The sequence below is a fragment of the Sorex fumeus genome, unplaced genomic scaffold, assembly GCF_029834395.1.
Source record: "Sorex fumeus unplaced genomic scaffold, SorFum_2.1 ptg000013l, whole genome shotgun sequence".
In the NCBI taxonomy this organism is placed as follows: domain Eukaryota; kingdom Metazoa; phylum Chordata; class Mammalia; order Eulipotyphla; family Soricidae; genus Sorex; species Sorex fumeus.
Window position 1 is genome coordinate 12,721,733 of NW_026606070.1, and position 21,328 is coordinate 12,743,060.

Consider the following 21,328-nt stretch of genomic DNA (forward strand, 5'->3'; position numbering starts at 1 on the left):
TTTATTACTACATCATTTAGAAGCTGAAAGTGAAGCAGTTCAGTTGGCCTTGTCTGATATGAGATGTGGGTAAGTATTTTTTCAACAGTGTAGATATTTTTTAAGCAGGAAGAAATTATGAGTCAGCACCTGCTAGCATGCAATACAGTGACTACAGGAAGACAAGTAGGGAAGAATTAATGTTAATTCTGTGGCAGAATTATTACATTTGTATTCAACACCATTAACTATGTTTTGGTTTCCACAGCGAGGAAAACCTTGGTCTTGAATCAAAATGGAAAAATATGAGACCCTAGGCTTGGTTGGAGAAGGGAGTTATGGAATGGTGATGAAGTGTAGGAATAAAGATAGCGGAAGAATTGTAGCCATCAAGAAGTTCTTAGAAAGTGATGATGACAAAATGGTGAAAAAAATCGCTATGCGAGAAATCAAACTACTAAAGGTAAGTAAATACACTGAGTTGAAAAAAAAGGTTTTTGTTTTCCTGATTAAGATTTATTCCTGTGGGTGCTGGAGCGATAGCACAGTGGGTAGGGTGTTTGCCTTGCATGCGGCCGACCCGGGTTCAATTCCCAGCATCCCATATGGTCCCCTGAGCACCACCAGGAGTAATTCCTGAGTGCAGAGCCAGCAGTAACCCCTGAGCATTGCTGGATGTGACCCAAAAAGCAAAATATATATATATATATATTTTTCTGTGTATCTGGGGAGGACACTCTCTGCAGTGCTCAGGACTGGCACTTTGTAGCATAGATGCCAGTTTGTGGCATAGATGGGGTATCGGGCTCTGAACCAGATGGGCCACGTACAAGGCGTCTTACTGTCTGTGTTATCTCTCCAGCACAAAAATAAGTACAGGAATCTTGTGTGTTTTTATAATAACATTTAGACAAACAAAATGATTATCACGAACATAAACATAATTTTAACAGTATTTGTTGCTGCCTCCTGTATTTATCAGGCTGTTTCTTTGTCTATCGTATCTTGGGGGTACCGGTAACTACCTCAAGGTTTAATGCTTCATAGGAGTGCCTGCAACTCAACATGTCGTTTACTTGTGGCGATGGCCTTATTTTTAAGTGTTAGGGATCAGATCCCGGTCTCACACAATGCAAAACCTACACCCTTATCACTGAACTACACTGCAGTGCCTCGCGGCTGTGATTTATTAAAGTTAAGGTGCATAAAGCAAAATTAGTAAAGGGAAAAGATACCCGGGATGTACCCCAAAGGGGCCTGACTCAGGCTTCCTCTCATCCTCTCCTGGTACACTTGCTCAGGAATCGTGTATTTCCTTCAGCAAGGAGCCTCTTCTTCTATCAGGAAATTCATTAGACCAGTCCAAGGTGTTTTGTTGCTGATTTTGTTTTTTTTTTTTTTTGAATTAGGGTTTCAGCATAAACAGTACTGCAGCACACTAAGCTACTTCATGTGTTCTGGGAATAAAGGGAATCCTGAAATCCAGTTCCCAAGTCACCTGTTAAGGAATGCTATGCTCAGGGATCACTCCTGGCAGTACTCAGGGGGCTATATATGGTGCCATGATTGAACTGGGTTGGCTACTTGCAAAACAAGCACCTTACCTGCAGTACTTGCTGTCCATTGCCTGGTATATACTTTGAAATATATGTAAGGCATGTGTTTCAAAAGAAGATGCAGTTGATTCTTTTGTTTTCTCCACTTGATAGACTGCATTTGATTTCTATTCAGTTCACATCCAGCAGAACTCAGGGACTATATTCCTGAGCTCAGTGCTCAGGGGTTGCTTCCAGTTGAGGGACCATGTAGTATTGGGGATTAAACCCATGGCTTCTTACTTGCAAAGCATGTGCTCCAGTCCAGAGCTATCTTCTTGGTCCACTCTTTGAATTTTAATTGGAGTATTTAATTTATTTATATTTAATGTAGTTACTCAAACTTTGGATTGCCTTCTCCTCACTTATATTATTTTCCTAAATCTTTTGTTCTTTTGTTTCTTCTTGATTCAATGTTTTCCTTCCTATCATTCTCCAATTCGGAATTCTACTTCAATTACATCTACAATTACTATTTAACTATCGATTTCTCAAAAAATATATATATAGCGGGGTGGTGGTGGAGGGGTGTGTGTGTGTGTGTGTGTGTGTGTGTGTGTATATAGTAGTGCAACCAAGTTTCCTGGGGTAACCTCAAGTGCTCCCAAGAGCCTCACAGAAGCAAACACACGTGTGTTTGCTTCTATATATGTGTGTGTGTGTTTAATTCTATATCAGCATATTTATGTATATATATACATATATATATGTATATATATGCTTTGGGGCCACACCCAGCAGTGCTCAGGAATTACTCCTGGTTTTGTGATCAGGGATCACTCCTGTAGGGGCTTAGAAGAGTTTGAGTGTCCATATGTTAGCTGCATGCAAGGTAATCACCATACCCACTGTACTATCTTTCCAGCCTCAAGATATACTTTTTAATTCTAACATCTTTATTAGTTTTTTTCTTATAGTCTTCAATTGGCTGTAAAAACTATTCTGTTGTGTTTTTTTTTTGTTTTTTTTTTTTGCTTTTTGGGTCACACCCAGCGATGCACAGGGGTTACTCCTGGCTCATGCACTCAGGAATTACTCCTGGCAGTACTCGGGAGACACTATGGATGCTGAGGATTGAACCCGGGTTGGCCATGTGCAAGGCAAATGCCCTACCCACTGTGCTATCGCTCCAGAGCCTTAAATTGATAACTTTTCTAAAGTATGTATTAATGAAATCTCTTGTGTAGTTGTTCCTGTTGCTTCAAATTTATTTTTTTTTATCAAATCCTATCATCGATATATGACTGTGTTATTTATTTTTATAGTATCAGGGATCAAACCTAGGGCCCTAAACATATAAGGCATAAGATCTACCACTAAACCAGATACCTGGCCCTGTGTTAATTTTTTAAAATACTGTTTACATAGCTTGATTCTCTAGATAATGTTCTCTTTCCCCTGAGAGGAGTTATGTTTGCTTCTGTGAGGCTCTTGAGAACACTTGAGGTTACCCCAGGAAACTTGGTTGCACTAATATTCTGACATCATCTAATCCAATTTGCAGGATTAATGTGATTTGAATTTGGATTGTAGTCCTCGAGAGAACCTACTTAGGAATGGTTCTTCTTGACTTACAGATTTACAGTTTGTGGATTTTTAGGGTGAATTCAAGGTAAAATATTCTGCCAAAGATGTTCCCTTTCTTCCTTCCTTGATGACCCCGAGATTATAGTAACTGTTTCCTGGGGCCTAGAAGACTGTCAAACAGACCTCTGGGTCTTTTAATATCACCTCTGGGCATATAGTTCTGCTGTTTCTTACTGTAGACCAAATAATTTATAAGAACTCACATTGAGACAAATTAAAAAGTTGAGTAAAATATACATTAAAGAAACCACTACTTGAAAGGAAGAGAAGTAAAACAGTGAAGATATGAAGAGTAGGACCTTGAAGTGAGCCAGGCAATGTGAGAGAGAAAGGCAGGGGAAGGAGAGAGAGAGAGAGAGAGAGAATACAATTTGTTAGGCATATAAATAATAAAAGATTTTATTTATTCTTCATGTATTCCATCTTTGGCATTCTTCCATGCTTTATGTAGATCAAAGTTTCTGACTTGTAATTTTCTGTTTGAAGAATTTCTTTTAACATTTTTTCAAGGTAAAGGCTACTATTCATAAATAATCATTATGATTTTCTAAGCCATGCATCAAAGATGTGGATTTTTATAGTCTTGCTTAACCCAAGTGAGCATAATTAAAGAAATGAGAAATATAGGTTGTCCAAGATACTTGCTGAGCAATCCAGTAACTGAATAAATGGAAACATCAGTGCTGGGAGCATCATTGGATGAAAGATCAGACTGAACAGAGCAAGTGCCCAACTACATTGATGCACAAGAACAAACACTGTCTACAAAATCCAAGTATAAAAATGATTACTTCCAGGGGCTGGAGCGATAGTCCAGCGGGTAGGGCGTTTGTCTTGCATGCAGCCAACCCGGATTCGATTCCCAGCATCCCATATGGTCCCCTGAGCACCGCCAGGAGTAATTCCTGAGTGCAGAGCCAGCCCCTGTGCATCGCCAGGTGTGACCCACAAAGCAAAAAAAAAAAAAAAAAAAAGATTACTTCCATAGCAATGATAACCCTTCCCCCATTATCTAATACCTTGAATATTTAACAGCCTTGAATTTTTTTCAAAAAGTTATCCAAATTTTCAAACAAAAAGTTACTTTCTTTTGCTGTTGATTTTGTTGTGTTCTCTGATGGGGTAATGGAGCATTAAGGTCTCTCAACTATAATTTAAAAACCAGAATATAGTTTTTAATAATTTATACTATTTATGCATTTTGTTTTTCATAGATGATCTATTTTTTGATTGTGACTAGTTGCTAATAATTTAATCTTCTAAAATCATTCTTTTTTTTTAAATAACAGCAACTCAGACATGAAAATCTGGTGAATCTTTTGGAAGTGTGTAAGAAGAAAAAACGATGGTACCTAGTCTTTGAATTTGTCGACCATACAATGCTTGATGATTTGGAGCTCTTTCCAAATGGACTCGACTATCAACTAGTTCAAAAGTATTTGTTTCAGATTATCAATGGAATTGGATTTTGTCATAGTCATAATGTAAGTGTTTAGTTTAAATAATTATTTTTTCCAAGTGTTGACCTCAAATGCCAGGCACTTAATCCAATGAGACACTTTTTTAAAGTTGGGCTCAGTAAAATAATTGAAATAAACTATATTGCTTTGGTATTGTCAGTTTTCATGTGTCCAAATACATGTCTTATTACTCCTCAAAATTTTAAAATTAATTTAGAAAATCTCAGGCCATACTGAAAAGTTGAGTTTACAATGAATATCCATAAACCAACCATCTGGGTTCCATACTTGTTAGAATTTTCCTATATTTGCTTTATTACATATCTGGGCCCACTCGAGCAAATCTCTTTTCTCATTTATTTATAAATGCATGTTGTTTACTTTTGCATTAAAAATAACTTGCCCATGTCAGTACACTTAATTATAAATACTAAAGTTATGCTTATAATTTATATGGTTTAATATTTGTTTACTTTGGGTTTTGAGTTATATATTTTTATTTGTTTGTTGGGTGAGCCATACCCAGCAATGCTCAGGGCTTATTCCTGGCTCTGTGCTCAGGTATCACTCCTGGTGGGGTTCGAGGAGCCAGTTGGAGTGCTGGGGATTGAACGCGGTTGACTGCATACAAAACCAGCGCCTTACCTGCTCCACTATTTCTCTGCCCAAATAATTTATTTACATCTGCTATCTAAGCACATCACCTGAAATAATTAAAATAGCATGGAAGAGCTGGAGAGAGACCTCAGTGGGCCTACCACACGCTCTGTATGCCGGAGGCCACAGCCTGACCCCAGCACTCTGAGAATAGCTCCTCAGTACTGCTGGGTGTGGTTCCAAAGCCAAAACAAAATACTCCATCACTGTATCACTGTCATCCCGTTGTTCATCGATTTACTCGAGCGGGTGCCAGTAATGGCTCCATTTGTCCCAGCCCTGAGATTTTAGTAGCCTCTCCTTACTCGTCTTTCCCAACGCTGCCTTATTGGAGGCTCTTTCAGGGTTGGGGGAATGAGATCCATTATTGTTACTGCTTTTGGCATATCAAATCCGCCACAGGTAGCTTGCCAGGCTCTGCCCTGTGGGAAAACAAAATACAAACAAACAAAAACAGCATTTAAATCCCTTCATAAGCTTAAAAATCTCATTTAAGGTTCCTATTAATTCAAGTTTGACCCAACTGATAAAGGGCATTGGATGCCTGAACCATGTTTTGCTGAAATCACCAGGTATAAATAATCATCTATTTAGGCAGTATCTAGTATTAGTGCATCAACTCGGAGCCCATCATTTTTCCAGAAACTTTCCTGGTCACCTAAGTCTGCAGTGACAGATTTCAGTAAAAATTCTGCTCGTCTCACCTGCATTTCAGTTCTGCTGTTTAAATGATAAACCATAGAGTATTTGCGTCCAGAGACAGCAAGACAGTGATTTCATCCAGTTTCCTGTGGCGAAGGCAGCGGGGACAGGTCCAGAGAGACTGACTTGTTGGTGACTATACTGAGTCCACTTCTTTGTGCTGCAGCCAAGGTGTTGGGCTGTGTCCTCACCTAGGACATCTCGAATCTAATAAGTTGTGGCCTCTACAAAATGCTCAGCAATGGCAAATTGTCGTTTCCGGTGGCATCCCTCTGAAAAAGTTTTAAATGAATAGGCATGTTTACTTTTCAAAATGCAATTTACCTGTATTAGAGAATCAAACCTAATCATATATTTTGCCTAGCTCTAGAATTTTTTTTCTTCGTGGACTGTTTCTTGTCTCTATCACAGTGTCCTATTTCCCCATCCCATAATCTCTCCTTTAGAAATATTAGCCACTGACCTTGTGTAACTAGTTGCCTGGTGATCACTTCCACAAGGCCCCTCAGCAACACAGCCAGAAGCTCATAGGGCTAAAATTGAGCAGCTAATTATTCCACTACAACCACTCTTTCCCAGGTCGAGAGAGATAGTGTGGGCATTGAAGTGTTTGCCTTGCACATGGTTGACCCTGGTTCGCTCCCTGGTACCACTTGTGACTCTCCTAAGCATCATTTGGGGTGATCCCTGATACGGAGCCATGAGTAAGCATGAGCACCGAATGGGTGTGGCCCATAAAATAAACAGAATTCTTTTCAGAATTTTCTATTTTTGGTAATGGAGTCACCATTTATTTTTTTTAAAAAAAGATTCTTAGGTTTAAATAAAAAAAAATCTGTTATTATTTCCTGAATTCTGGTGATTCTTAATTTAAAGTCTTCTAGTGTATTCCTCTGAATACCAACCTAGTTTAGATCCTTATCACCCTAGTGATGTCTCACAGGTCCCACTCTTGCATTTAGCTTGTTTATGAATAAAAACGTCATCTTTTCCCACTTTTTTTTTGTCATGTCACTTTCATGAGCTTCCGGGGACTTAACCCAAGTTCAGGCTTCCCAAAGTGGTTGTTGAGGCATCTCTTTTTCACAATTTTTAATCTCAACTCTAGGAAAAAGACGTTCTCTCTGTCCCCCTGATGATTCCTATCTTCTCTCTGGCTTCCTTGTTACTTTCCGTTAGATTGTCCTTCAATCTCTATATTTATAAATATAGGCCATAATACTTAAGACGTAAGGTCTTAATACTTAAGACCTTAAGGTTAGAGTCCACCCCTTCATAAAGTGTCCTTAACTACCCTGACCTTCAATGAGAGCTCTACTCTTGGTCTTGAACCCTTCCATTAATAGAGTAATTGTTTTGGTAATTAACATATATATAACCAATATATTAAAGTTGTTTTGATTTTGGGGGGTGGGTGGGAAGGCCACACCCAGCAGTGCTCAGAGATTACTCTTGGTTCTGTGCTCAGAGATCATCTTGGTGGTGGCTCAGGGGATCATCTATGATGCCAGGGATTGAACCCCTGTTGGCTGTGTGCAAGGCAGGTCCCTTACCCACTGTACCAACTCTCCAGCTCCATCTTAGAGTTTTAAAATAGTTTAAAGCATAAATGTTCTTTATTTTCCAAAGAGGTCCTAGTTTTTTTTTTTCTTTTTGGGTCACACCCGGCAGTGCACAGGGGTTACTCCTGGCTCTGCACTCAAGAGTCACTCCTGGCGGTGCTCAAGGGACCATATGGGATGCTGGGAATCGAACCCGGTCCGCTGGGTGCAAGGCAAATGCCCTACCAGCTGGCTATTTCTCCAGCCCCGGTCCTAGTTTTCTTAAAGCCAGAAACAGTTATGCTAATTTGTCTTCATTGTAAAAGAAAAACCAATGGCCTGCGCATGGCATGTACTAAAAAAAAAAATAAATAAAAGTATTAATTTACTTAAAATTGAAATGTCAACATATGCCACACTCCGCTTTTTGTCTTAGATCATACACAGAGATATAAAGCCCGAGAATATCTTAATCTCGCAGTCTGGTGTTGTCAAGTTATGTGATTTTGGATTTGCGCGCACCCTGGCAGCTCCGGGCGAGGTTTACACTGATTATGTGGCAACCCGGTGGTACAGAGCTCCAGAGCTATTGGTCGGTGACGTCAAGTATGGCAAGTAAGATCCCTGCAAGGGGGGTGGGCAGCCTTAATCTCCTCGTAATAATGTTTAATGTTTACCATATAGCAAAACTATTACACTGAACTCCAAATGGAGGAGTTGAGTTTATGGAACTTTATAAAGTGATACGTAGAAGACTGAAGGAGTAGTACATCGGGTAGGGTGCTTGCCCTGCATGCGGCTCTCTTGGGTTCAATCCCTTGCATCCTGAATGGTCCTCCAAGCCCTCCAGGAGTGAGTCCAAATGTGGACCAAAATTTCTTTTAAAAAGAGTAGCCAAAGGGGGCTGGAATGATAGCACCGCGGGTAGGGCCGCCCTTGCACGCTGCCGACCCGAGTTCTATTCCCAGCATCCCATATGGTCCCCCGAGCAACTGCAGGGGTGATTCCTGAGTGCAAAGTCAGGAGTAACCCCTGAGCATCACCAGGTGTGACCCAAAAAGCAAAAAAAAAAAAAAAAGTAGCCAAAGAGTTAGTAAAGCAGATAAGCACTTGCCTTGCATGCAGCCAATCCAGGTTCAATTCCTAGTATCCGGTATGGTCCCCCAAGCCGGCCAGGAGTAATTCCTGAGCGCAAAGCCAGGAGCAACCCCTGAGCACTGCTGGGTGCGACCCCCTCCCCCACAAAAAAAGTGATGTGTCATCGTTTTTGGCGTTTTTCTCTTATAAAACAAATATTAGTGGGCATACTGTTTTTAAAAGTAGGAAGATCGAATGGAGATAATATTTTTTAATAGTAGGTTGGAAAAGACCTAATAATTATTGTAAAGACAGGATAACATTGAATTCAATGTAACACTGTTGGTTGAGGTGAGATGGATAAGGCAAGGCTGGAAATAGAAACATAATTTAATAAAAATATTTTTTAAAGCCTGAATTGTCTTCATAAGTATTGTAGCACTGTAGCACTGTCCTCCTGTTGTTCATTGATTTGCTCGAGTGGGCCCAGTAACGGCTCCATTGTGAGACTTGTTGTTACTGTGTTTGACATCACAGGGAGCTTGCCAGGCTTTGCCGTGCAGGCGAGATACTCTCAGTAGCTTGCCGGGCATAAGTACATTCTTCAAAAAAAAGTTACTAATTTTTGTTCTCTTTTTTCTTAATCTTTATTTTATTTATTTATTTATTTTGCTTTTTGGGTCACATCCAGCCATGCAAGGGTCTTACCCTTGATGGTCTTACCCTTGAGGACTTACCCTGAATGTGCTTGGGGGACCATATGGGATGCCAGGGATTGAACTGTGTGCAAGGCAAATGCCCTTCCAGGTGGACTATTGCTCCGGCCCCAGTTACTAATTTTTGGTAGAAATCTTCCTAGAATATTTTCTACAGTTTTTCTGCTTTCAGAGTATAAATCATTGAATATTCTCTGCATTCTTCTTTTATTTATATACTGCATTTTTGTGTCATTTTATAATTCAGCTACAATTTTAAGCAATTTCAAGGTTGTTATATCTGTGGTTAATAATGTCAATTGATCTTCATTGCCTTATGGTGACTGAGTTTTAAAGACAGTTTTCAGTTTTTCCCTATTAATGTTCAATTCTCCTTCTTATTGTATACATCCCCAACAACTATTTTTTGTCTTCAGTGTGCCATGAGACAAACTTGTCAGTTTGTTGTATTAGCTGTAAACAAGAATGAACAGGCTCTAAGTGGGAAGCAGAAAGCTATATTTCTAGGATAAAATACTCATAATCACTGTTTTGATTTTCCAGAAGCCTTTTCCCTCTCACATTACATGATTAAACTGTCTGGAAGTCTAACATGTAAAAGTGTTACATTTAAGAAATGTAAAATGGGGGCTGGAGTGATAGCACAGCAGGTAGGGCGTTTGCCTTGCATGCAGCCGACATGACCGACACAGGTTCGATTCCCAGCACCCCATATGGTCCCCTGAGCACCGCCAGGAGCAGTTCCTGAGTGCATGAGCCAGGAGTAACCCCTGAGCATCGCCGGGTGTGACGCAAAAAAAAAAAAAAATGTAAAATGTATTTTAGTTTTTAGGGAAATGTCTTTTATGGAGTAACTGAATGCTTATTACTTCTATTTCTCAGTACCGAGGTACCAAATAGTAATATGCAGAACAGATTTAGTCACAAGAGACGTACTGAAATGCCAGATTTTACACCACATTGCGTTTCTCTCAGGGCAGTTGATGTGTGGGCCATTGGCTGTCTGGTAACCGAAATGCTCATGGGGGAGCCCCTCTTTCCTGGAGATTCTGATATTGACCAACTCTATCATATTACAACCTGTTTAGGTAAGAACTGAATTTTAAAATTTGGATTTCCCCCATATTAAATTCTGTATATAAATACATATGTATGCACACACATATATACATATATACATTTAGATAAATACTCATTTACTTCTTCATCCTCAGTATGACTTTAGTCTGTCTGACACATGAAGTTAATCATGTTCATTACCCATTCCTATTCCCCCCAAATAGGCAAAGAGCAAATGCTCTTTCTCTATGCTTTTCTGTTCAGTAAAATACATGTAAAGAAGATGCAAATGGTTATTTACTATCTTTGGGCATTTCCTGTAATATGACAACTTCATCCTCATCTGTCTATTGAGAGACAAAGTTTGGAAGTAGTTTTTGTGCCACAGAGTTTACTTTTGCTGTTAGTTTTTGGAACAGAATTTCAAAGCTACACTACCAAAGTCTTCTTAGATTTGTTGCAACCAGCTTCCTGATGAGACACAAGCTTTGCAGAATAGAAATGATGGCGGGTGGAGAAGGAATTCATTGGTTAGAGCACTCGCTGTTCTTGCTTGTATGAGGAAATTTTTTTGTCTTGTTTTTGGGCCACACCTAGTGATGCTCAGTGGTTACTTTTAGCTCTGCATTCAAGAGTCACTCCTGATGGTGCTCAGGGGACCACATGAAATGCCGGAATCATACCTGAGACAACTGTGTGCAAGGCAAACACACTACCTGTTGTACTACCTCATTGCCTCAAGACCTTCAGTTTAATCCCCATCACCGCAAAACAAAACAAAACAAAAGAGAGGGGAGATACATGGATTATTTCATTTTTAATTGTTAAGTTTCCATTTATAAGATCAAATAATGCAATTACTTTTTGCAGCAAAGTTAAACATATTTCACACCAAATTAGGTATTATAACTGAAAAGGGAGTTAAAGTACTCACTTTATATACACTTTGTTGTTAAAAAATTCTTTAAAAATAGGGCTAGAAAGATAGTATAGGAGTTAAGGTTCTTACCTTGCACACAACTGACCTGGGTTTGATCCCTGGCCCCACAGGTGGTCCCAAGACCTGCTAGGAGTGTTCACTGAGCCTCAATGGGATCCGCCTTAAAAAACAAAAACAAAAATAAATAAAATTCTAAAAGAATAGACCTGATAAATCCAGAATGTATTTCAGTCACATAATTATTACTAGTTTCATTGTTTTGCTTACACTTTCAATTTTTTATTCTAAATAAAAGGACTGGTACTTAAATCTAGAAAATGATGAAATATCCTTTTCTAGTCATTCTTATGCCTCCTCCTGGATTTAGTTTCATGTGTCGTGGCATGCAAACTTTCTAAATGAGTAACTTGAGATAAGAACATTCCTTGAGTTCACTTATGCCAAAACCACAGTAAAACCTGCAAATAGCCTCTGCAATAAGCATTTCTTTTGGATTTTGTATCAAACACTGAGAAAGTACCAACTTCATGAACTGTCATCTTATTCTCTACTCTATACCTCCTGCCTCCTTGTCATTTCTCTACTTGGGATGGGGGTGGGGGGGTGGGGTTGGTGTTGGGCCATCTGGTACCCTAATTGAACCCAGGGCTCTTTGCACGCTCAGCATGCACCCTGGCCCTCTGGTGCCATGGTCCAACCCTCTACTGGTCTTTTCTGCCATGATGTATAGTGAGAGAAGTGGGTGCTGTTTTCACTTCCAGGTAATCTAATCCCAAGACATCAGGAGCTGTTTTATAAAAATCCTGCATTTGCTGGAGCAAGGTTGCCCGAAATCAAGGAAGCAGAACCTCTCGAGAGACGCTATCCCAAGCTCCCTGAAGTTGTAATAGACTTAGCAAAGGTAATCATATATATATATATATGTGTGTGTGTGTGTGTGTGTGTTTCTTTTTAGTTTCTAGTGGGGAATTTATATTTTGGAGACTTTGACATTTCAGGTGAACAAATTTATCTGAGTATTTAAATTTTTGTACATTAAAAATGATATGCAAAAATCTTAAGGAGGATGGAGTGATATTACAGCAGGTAGAGTATTTGCCTTGCATGCAGCCAACCTGGGTTTGATCCTAAGCACAGAGCCAGGAATAAGAACTGAGCACAGTTGGTATGGTCCCAGAATAAAAGCAAACCAAAAAAAAACAACAATGAAAAAGGCTGGAAAGAAAGAGCCCAATGGGCTGAAACACAAGCTTTGCAGGTTGAAGGCCCTAGCAACACACGATCCACTCAGCACTGCTCTCTGGATAAGGCCTAAAAACCAAAAGCCGCCGCCGCCCGCCCCCCCAAAAAAAAAAAAAAAGTACTAGCTTAAATAATTTGACTAAATATCAGAGATAAAGGTCTGAATATTTTAATTAAGTATCCATTTTGTGTTATGTTTTAAGTGTAAAAGTATCCTTGTAATAATTCACTTAAAACTTTTAACATTTAAAAAGCAAATTTTATGTCAATGAAAAGAGAAGAAAAGTAGAATAAGAAAATAGAAGGGAAGGGGGTATTGTGCCACCAGCAGGTCAATCTGTACCTGTGAGGCGAGTGCATCAGCAGCCTGATGGCACCTTCAGGCTTCCAGATACCCCCAAATTGCTGCTGTGCGTTTGGCCAGACCCCAAAGACTTGGGGCAAAGTTTACCAAGAATGTAAACGGCCAAAAGTTTTGTATGTGGGAAACACACCCACAAACCACCTCCTGCTCAGCTATATAATTGGAGGCATGGCCTCTCTGGTTCCTGATTGAACTGCTTAACGGCCATGATCCCAGAGACTCAGAAACAAATCTTGAAACTCAGCGGCTTTTGGCAGAGATGCATCCAGTCCCTGCAGTAGGTTACCGGTGCTGGGCCAACCCAGGTGAGAATAGGTTTCGTGCCTTGGCCTGTCCACCCCAGCGGCCCAGTGGCTGCCATCCTTCAGAGGCCACTGAACAGTCAGGTTTGGGCCCCCAGTGACGAGACATGCAGGGCCTCATGGGATGGGGGTGGAGCCGGGACTGTCCTTCCGACCCCAGTGAGACCCCAAGTCATCACCCACAAATGGCCTCTCTGGCTCCTGATCAAGCTGCTTAACGGCCATGATCCCAGAGACTCAGAAACAAATCTCAAAACCCAGCGGCTTTTGGCAGAAATGCGTCTGGACTCTGCAGTAGGTTACTGTTGCCAGGCCACCCCAGGGAGGAAAGGATGTTGTCCCTCCACCTGCTCCCCCTTGGCGGCTCGGTGACTGTCATCCTCCAGAGGCCATTGGACAGTCAGGCCTGGGCCCACAGTGACAAAACTTGTTGGGCCTCACGGGATGGGAGTGGAGCCAGTCCTAGTCTTCCTGTCCCAACGAGACCCCAAGTCATCGTCCACGAACGGCCTTTTTGGCTCCTGATCAAGCTGCTCAACAGCCATAATCCCAGAGACTCAGGAGCAAATCTCGAAACCCAGTGGCTTTTGGCAGAAATCCCTCCAGATTTAAGTGTTAAAATTTCAGAATTTCAAAATCACATGGCCCTACTGCAGCCACGCAACATCATATGTTATTCATAACGAGCAGTAGAACACAAATTGTCTACTGTTGCCTTTTCAGCAGATCTGAGTGTTGGGGTAAAATCTCAAATAATAATGGTGGGTCTGGTGTTGAAATATTGAATGTGATCAAAGTAGAGAGAGAGTAATGTGGAAATCATCTGCCCCACAGGTAGGGGGAGGGTGTGGGATGGGGATATACTGGGGTTTTTGGTGGTGGAGAATGGGCACTGGTGAAAGGACTGGTGTTTCATTGTATGACCGAGACTTAGACCCGAAAGCTTTGTAACTGCTCTCACGGTGATTCAATAAACAAAATTATAAAAAATAAAAAAAATACTGAAGTACAAAAAAAAAGAAGGGAAAAATAAATTAATCACGAGAACATTTTTTTCTAATCAAGTCCAGGCCTCACACATGCAAAACAAAGTGCATTTTACCTAAGTGTATGATTAGAGGGACTTTGGTTTAGTTCCTGAATTTGCTGAGGTTCATTTGAAAATGGTTATCATCTTTATCTTATGCTCAATTGAGGATATTATGATGAGATTCTTACTGGATCAAATCATCTCTAAAAGTGAACCTCTTGGAATTATTAGTTCAAAATTTCATTTTAGTGTGAGACTTAAAGATACACAGTATTGTAGCAACAAAGGGCCAAAGGGAACAGAACTGGGGGTTGGTCCAACAGAACTGAATTTTCGGGGGGTCTGGGGAAGTGATAGCGTGGGGGCCTGAAAGAGCGGGGTCTTTGGAGTCTGGGTGGACAGAAGCGGGTATTCTGGTCGTGGGTGTGGTATTGAAACGATGCACACGTAAAGCCATTTTTAACGTTATTGTAAATCACGGGGCCTCATAAGGTTAAAAAAAATTTAAAGAAATACGGGATGGGGCTGGAGTGATAGCACAGCGGGTAGGCCGTTTGCCTTGCACGCAGCTGACCCGGGTTCGATTCCCAGCATCCCATATGGTTACCTGAGCACTGCCAGGAGTGATTCCTGAGTGCAAAGCCAGGAGTAACTCCTGAGCATCGGCAGGTATGACCTGAAAAGAAAAAAAAATTTTTTTTAATTTAAAAAAGAGAAATATGAGATAAACATCTCCAACTGTACGAGTTACACAGATTAAAAGAACAGGGACCAGGAGATAGCTCACAGGGCTGGAGCACAGATCCTTGGCACTAAAAAACGCCTGGTGCACTTCCTGGTGTGGCTCAATTAATAAATAAAATAAAGGGCACAAATCTCAAACAAAGAGAAAAGAATGAAATGATTCACACTTTACCTTTAGCAGTCCCGGTGATTCAGAGCAAGGTCTGCCTTGAATCATCTATGGAAAGAACGCAGCCTAGGGGCCAAGGCGTTTGCTGCGCATCCCGCGGACCCGCCTTTAAATCGCTGGCACCGCGCATGTTCCCCCGAGCACCACCAGGGGGCACTTCTGATCACAGAGCCAAGAATAGCTCCTAAGCAATAGCGCAGAGGGTAGGGCATTTGTCTTGCATGGGGGCGACCGGGGTTCGATCTTCGGCATCCCATATGGTCCCCCAAGCACCGCCAGGAGTAATTCCTGAGTGCAGAGCCAGGAGTGACCCCTGAGCATCGCTGGGTGTGACCCAAAAGGCAAAAAAAAAAAAAAAAGCATTTCTGGGTGTGGCCCAACCCCACCCCATTCATCACTGAAAGATAAGAGAGAACAAAAATGACTGCCATAAGAGGCAAGCTGGCAGGCAAGGGGGGCAGGGGTGGGTGGTCGGGGGAGGGTGGTGGGGAGGTGGAAGAAGTGTGGGAGGGAAACTGAGGATAGTGGTGGTGGGAAATGTACACTGGTGAAGGGATGGGTGTTAGAACACTGTATGCCTGAAACCCAATCATGAACAGCTTAGTAAGGGTCTATCTCATAGTGATTAAAAAGAACAAAAAACATAATAAAGGAATTTGGTCTGGGGCTGAAAGAGATAGTTCGAGTGGCAGAGGGGCCAGGAATGCAGCCTGGTGATAAAGCACATGCCCTGCGTGTGTGAGACCTGACAACTGTCCTCAAGTGGTAGGAAACATGCCTCCATGTGCTTGGCCCAAGTTGGATCCCTGGCACTGCCTGCCCCCAACCAGCACTGCAGATCGGACCCTAGTGGCCCCTGATGCCATTGGGAGCGGGTCCAAAAAATAAAAATTTAAAGTCTGTGGTGGTTTGGGGACTGAGAGATAAATAGGTCGCTTGCCTGGCACACAGCCAACCTGGGTTTGATCCCTGGCATCTCATAAGCCCATAGTCCATAAACACCTCCAGGAGTGATCTCTAAGTGCAGAGTACTATTGGGTGTGGCCCAAAAGTCAAATAAAGAGAAGAAAAGAAAAGTTTGTGGTGGGATTGGTGTTGGAACATTAATATTGTATGCCTGAAACTCTATTATGAATAACTTTGAAAATCACAGTACCTTTATAAAAAAGTTGTTATTGTTGTTCAGGGTTATACCCAGTGATGCTTGAAACTGCTCCTGGAGAGTGTTTGGGGGGTCCTTAGCAACTCAGGGGGACTAACTGGGCCTGGGGATTAAACTTGGACCTCCTGAATGCAAAGTTTGTGCTTCAGTCCTTCAAGACTTCTCCTAGTCCAGCTCTGTGTGTGTGTGTGTGTGTGTGTGTGTGTGTGTGTTTGAGTCACACCAGTGTGCTCAGAGTTTACTCCTGGCTCTGTGCTCAGGGATCACTCATTGTGGCTGGTACCGTATGTAGTGCTTGGAATTGAACCCGGGTCTGCTGTGTGTAAGACAAGTTCCCTGCGCTACTCACTGTGCTATCTATCTGGTCCTGAGATATGGTTTCTTTTTTCTTTTGGGGCCACACCCAGAGATGCTCAGGGATTACTCCTGGCTCTGGACTCAGGAATTACCCTGTCGGTGCTTGGAGGACCATATGAGATGCCAGGGATTGAACCTGGGTTGGCTGCATGCAAGGCAAATGCCCTACCCGCTGTACTATCACTTTGGCTCGAGATATGTATTTTTTTTTCTTTTTGGGTCACACCTGGCGATGCACAGGGGTTACTCCTGGAGGTGCTCAGGGGACCATATAGGATTCTGGGAATCGAACCCAGGTCAGCCATGTGCAAGGCAAATGCCCTACCCGCTGTGCTATCTCTCCAGCCCCATCAGGATATGTATTTTTAAGATACTTATATGCTTCTTATTATCTCTTTCATTTTGTGTAAACCTTATCTGTTATTTGCTAAAGAACTTGTCTCATGGTTTTCTATACAGTGTTATTCTGTGATTCATGTTCCTCTGTGTCCTGTGTTTGTTACAGACTCATGGTAGAGCTAGAGTTTAGTCAGAATAAGATGGTTTTTTGTCAAGGCCACTGCATAAGAGGTCAATATAAATTTCGTCTAGATACTTAAAGGTGCCCTCTCCTTTTGTTGCTGTTGTTGCTCATTGTATAAGTTCGTGACTTACTGTTTATGGTTGATTAAAATTCATTGACTAAAAAAAGGACTTTTATTTATTTATTCATTTTATTTTTTATTTTTTTGAAATAAGTAAAAGCTTTATTGTTTTGAAAGATAATTTTATTTATTTTTTTATTAGTGAAACACCTTGAGGTAGAGTTGTAGTCTTACACATTTTTGTGCATGGGTTTCAATGTACAATGATCAAGTACCCATCCCTCCACCACTGCCCATCCTCCACCACCACTGATCCCAGTACCCTCCCACCCCCCCATCCCCCCCATCCCACCCTGTCTTTGTGGCAGGGCATTCCTCTTTGTTCTCTCTCCTTTTGGGTGCTGAGGTTTGCAAAAGAGGCACCAAGAGGCAATCATGCTCGGTCTACAGTCTACTTTCAGCATGCATCTTCCATCCTGGGAGGATCCTCCCAACACCCTTTATTTGGTGCTCCTTTTTCTATATGAGCTGCTTGTCCCCCCAGCATGTGTGGCTGGCCTCCAAGCCATGGAGTAAACCTCCTGGTACTTATCTCGTCTATTCTTGGGTGTTAGTCTTCTATTTTCTTACTTTATATTCCCCAGATGAACGCAATCTTTCTATGTCTGTCCCTCTCCTTCTGACGGCTCATTTCGCTTAGCATGATACTTTCCATGTAGTACCACTTGTATGTAAATTTCATTTCATGACTTCATCTTTTCTTTCTTTTTCTTTTTCTTTTTCTTTTTTTGCTTTTTGGGTCACACCCGGCGATGCTCAGGGGTTACTCCTGGCTTTGCACTCAGGAATTACTCAGGGGACCATATGGGATGCTGGGAATCAAACCTGGGTCAGCTGCATGTAAGGCAAACACCCTACCTGCTGTGCTATCACTCCAGCCCCGTGACTTCATCTTTTCTAATAGCTACATAGTACTTCATTGTGTAGATGTATTTATTCATTTTAGATTTGGAGCCATACCTTGTGGTACTCAGTGCCCCCCTGGCTCTGCCCACAGATCAATCCTGTGGTGCTTGATGGCTCAGATATGGTGCCAGGAGTCAAACCTGGGTGGGCTGCAAGGAAGACAGAAGGGGGAATTTTGAGAGATCTAAATGTGGGTGTTTGTTGTTGTTGTTATAAATTGTGTGTTCTTTGGTTTTCCAGAAATGCTTGCATATTGATCCAGACCAAAGGCCCTTCTGTGCTGAACTTTTACATCATGATTTCTTTCATATGGATGGATTTGCTGAGAGGTATAGTACTGATTCTTTCTTCCAGTTCAGACCATTCTCCATTTGAAATAGGCCTCATAGAGTAGCAAACAGTATGTCACTGTCATCTCTATTTACTTATTTTTGTGGCATCTCAAATGTCTACTAATTTGCCTTTCCTCACTCCCAGCAATAATGCAGTTCCTAGAAATGGCCCCGTGCACCCCTAAAATCAGAGCTCTTAGTTCCTCTGATCCAGTCATTTCCTGCATTTCCTTTTTCTTTTCTTACCTTCCGGCAGTGAGCGCTGCCTCTTGGGGCCTCTTATTCCTATTATAAGTGTGTGATGCCATCCTCTTGACATCTCGAATGATGACGCAGTTGCAAAAGTGTCATCTCCTGTCACTGAGCACCCGCTGCGGGCTGTCTTCTGCACGGCGCTGTGGCAGAGACGCGGTCGCCAACGCAGCTGACCTGGTTACTTGTGCTCTTCCACCTGCTGGCGTCCATGTAACTTACCAAAAAAAAAAATTAGAGACGAATTACAAGACTTGATAGATTTGCAAGCCTGTTTCATATGTAGTCTAGTGAGAGTTGAATTCTCAATATGCTTCTGCTTGGTGTGTTGCTTTCATTGGAGACCAGGAAGAAACTCACTCAAATATAGAAAGAGTTGGGAATGGAAGAATTTGTTGTTTTGGCCAACCCCTGTGTGCTCAGGTGTTGCTCCTGGCTCCTGGTGGACTCAGAGGACCATATTGGCGTGCTAGGGATTGAATCTGGATTGGCCACATGCAAGACAAACATCCTATTCACTGTACTGTCTCTGTGGTTTGGGAAATGGAAGAATATTTTAATGATTCTTTTTAACTAATTATAGGTGTTCATCTTTCAGTCTGTTCCAAAATCTTTGATACTCCAACACTTGATAGTGATTGTTTCTTAAAGGCTAATTGCATTGTAGAATCTGAAGGCAATGCCCTACTAAATTTAATTTTACCTGTCTTCTATTTCACTTTGAACAGATTTTTTTAACCCATGCAGACTTTTGTAACAATGCAATAGTTGTTTGAAAATTATTGGTATATTTGGAAATCTGGGCTGGAGCAATAGCACAGCAGGTAGGGCGTTTGCCTCACACGCTGTTGACCCGAGTTCGATTCCTCCGCCCCTCTTGAAGAGCCCGGCAAGCTACTGAGAGTATCTCACCTGCACAGCAAAGCCTGGCAAGCTACCCGTGATGTTATCGATATGCCAAACACAGTAACAACAAGTCTCACAATGTTACTGGGGCCACTCGAGCAAATCGATGAACAACGGGAAGACAGTGACAGTGACAGTGATTTGGAAATCTGTATATGTTACATAGATTTAAAAACTATGTATCATACGATGTTAAAGAGCTAATCTCTTTCATCAGAAAGTTTCAGTATCAGGAATAACAAACTCATAGTAGTATATAATATAAGTTTAGCAGGATTCTAATTTTTGCATAAAAATGTTATTATCGGTTGCGTTCCTTGTTAATTTTTTTTTTTTTCAAGAAAATGCCTGCCAGGGGCCAGGAAGCACAGGCTTTGCATGTGGAAGGCTCAGGTTCAATCTCTGGCACTGCATGGTGCCCTGAGCACTTGTAGCAAATGGCACACAAGCACAGCGCCTGGAGTAGCCTCTGAACACTGCTGGGCCAAAAACTTAAAACATTAAAAAAGAAGATGAAATATCATGCCTTCCGAACACCCAAGTCTAAATAGTCATAGCTGGGGCTGGAGTGATATCACCGCGGGAAGGGCGTTAGCCTTGCACACAGCCAACCCGGGTTTGATTCCCAACATCCCATATGGTCCCCTGGGCACCGCCAGGGGTGATTCCTGAGTGCAGAGCCAGGAGTAACCCCTGAGCATCACCGGGTGTGACCCAAAAAAGTAAAAAATAGATAAATAAATAAATAAAAGAAATTTGAAATAATTTTAAAAAATAATAAATAGTCATAACTATTTGAAACTCTTTCAGGTAAAAAAGATTATCCATGAAAATAATACCTACTTCCCTCCTCTCCCCTTCCCCCTGCTTCAGATTAATATTAAAGATTTAACTTAGAGTATGACTGTTTCCTATGTTTCCTACGTCCTTTTTTTTGGGGGGGGAGGCAGGTTTGTTTTGCAACCCAGTGGTGCTCAGGGATCACTCCTGGTGGGCTCAGGGACCATGTATGGTGCCAAGGATTGAACCTAGGTTGGCCCTGTATAAGACATGCCCTACCCATTGTACTATCTGGCCCACCCAAATCTTTAGTTCATATAACCTTTGCACTTTGTTGGGTAGCAGAGGTGCTTCATAGTTCCAATTGGTCACACTGGGAAAAAATTCATTTCAGAGTTTTGATCTCATAAAATAAATACGTTTTTGCTACTTCAAGAGGGACATTGTTCTTTATTAAGTTGTTGTTGTTGTTGTTTAAATTGAAGCAATGCTGGTTTAGAAGAGTATATGTTACTCATTTTAGGGGTACATTGTTACCAGATTACTTTTGATACTAAAGTACCAGTACTCCTTGTCTATAATTCATTAGGCCCTTCCCACCACTTCCCTTATTCCCTTGTTAACCCCAATTCGGTGGTCAGTGTCTTAGGGTTTGTTTTCATTAGACATTGTTTAGTCCCTACTTTCACTTTATTATATACTACATATGAGTGAGGTCACCTGGTATTTGGCAGTTCTACTTTTAATCTGTGGAGAGTTGCCATGCTGTTTCCCAGGACCCCTGAACCAGTTTATATTTCACCGCTTTTCACTGCTTCCCTATCG

General features: G+C 41.6%; 1 protein-coding gene across 1 annotated transcript in view; it reads left to right on the forward strand.

Moving 5' to 3' along the window:
• Nucleotides 1–253: 253 nt before the first annotated feature.
• The window catches only part of CDKL2 (cyclin dependent kinase like 2), a 37,578-nt gene continuing 16,503 nt past the window's right edge, over nucleotides 254–21,328 (forward strand). The window contains exons 1-6 of the mRNA XM_056111389.1: nucleotides 254–442; nucleotides 4,451–4,645; nucleotides 7,958–8,136; nucleotides 10,290–10,402; nucleotides 12,075–12,214; nucleotides 18,474–18,562. Coding sequence (XP_055967364.1) covers nucleotides 275–442; nucleotides 4,451–4,645; nucleotides 7,958–8,136; nucleotides 10,290–10,402; nucleotides 12,075–12,214; nucleotides 18,474–18,562 — 884 coding nt within the window. The 5' untranslated portion in view covers nucleotides 254–274. The remainder of the gene's footprint in view (nucleotides 443–4,450; nucleotides 4,646–7,957; nucleotides 8,137–10,289; nucleotides 10,403–12,074; nucleotides 12,215–18,473; nucleotides 18,563–21,328) is intronic.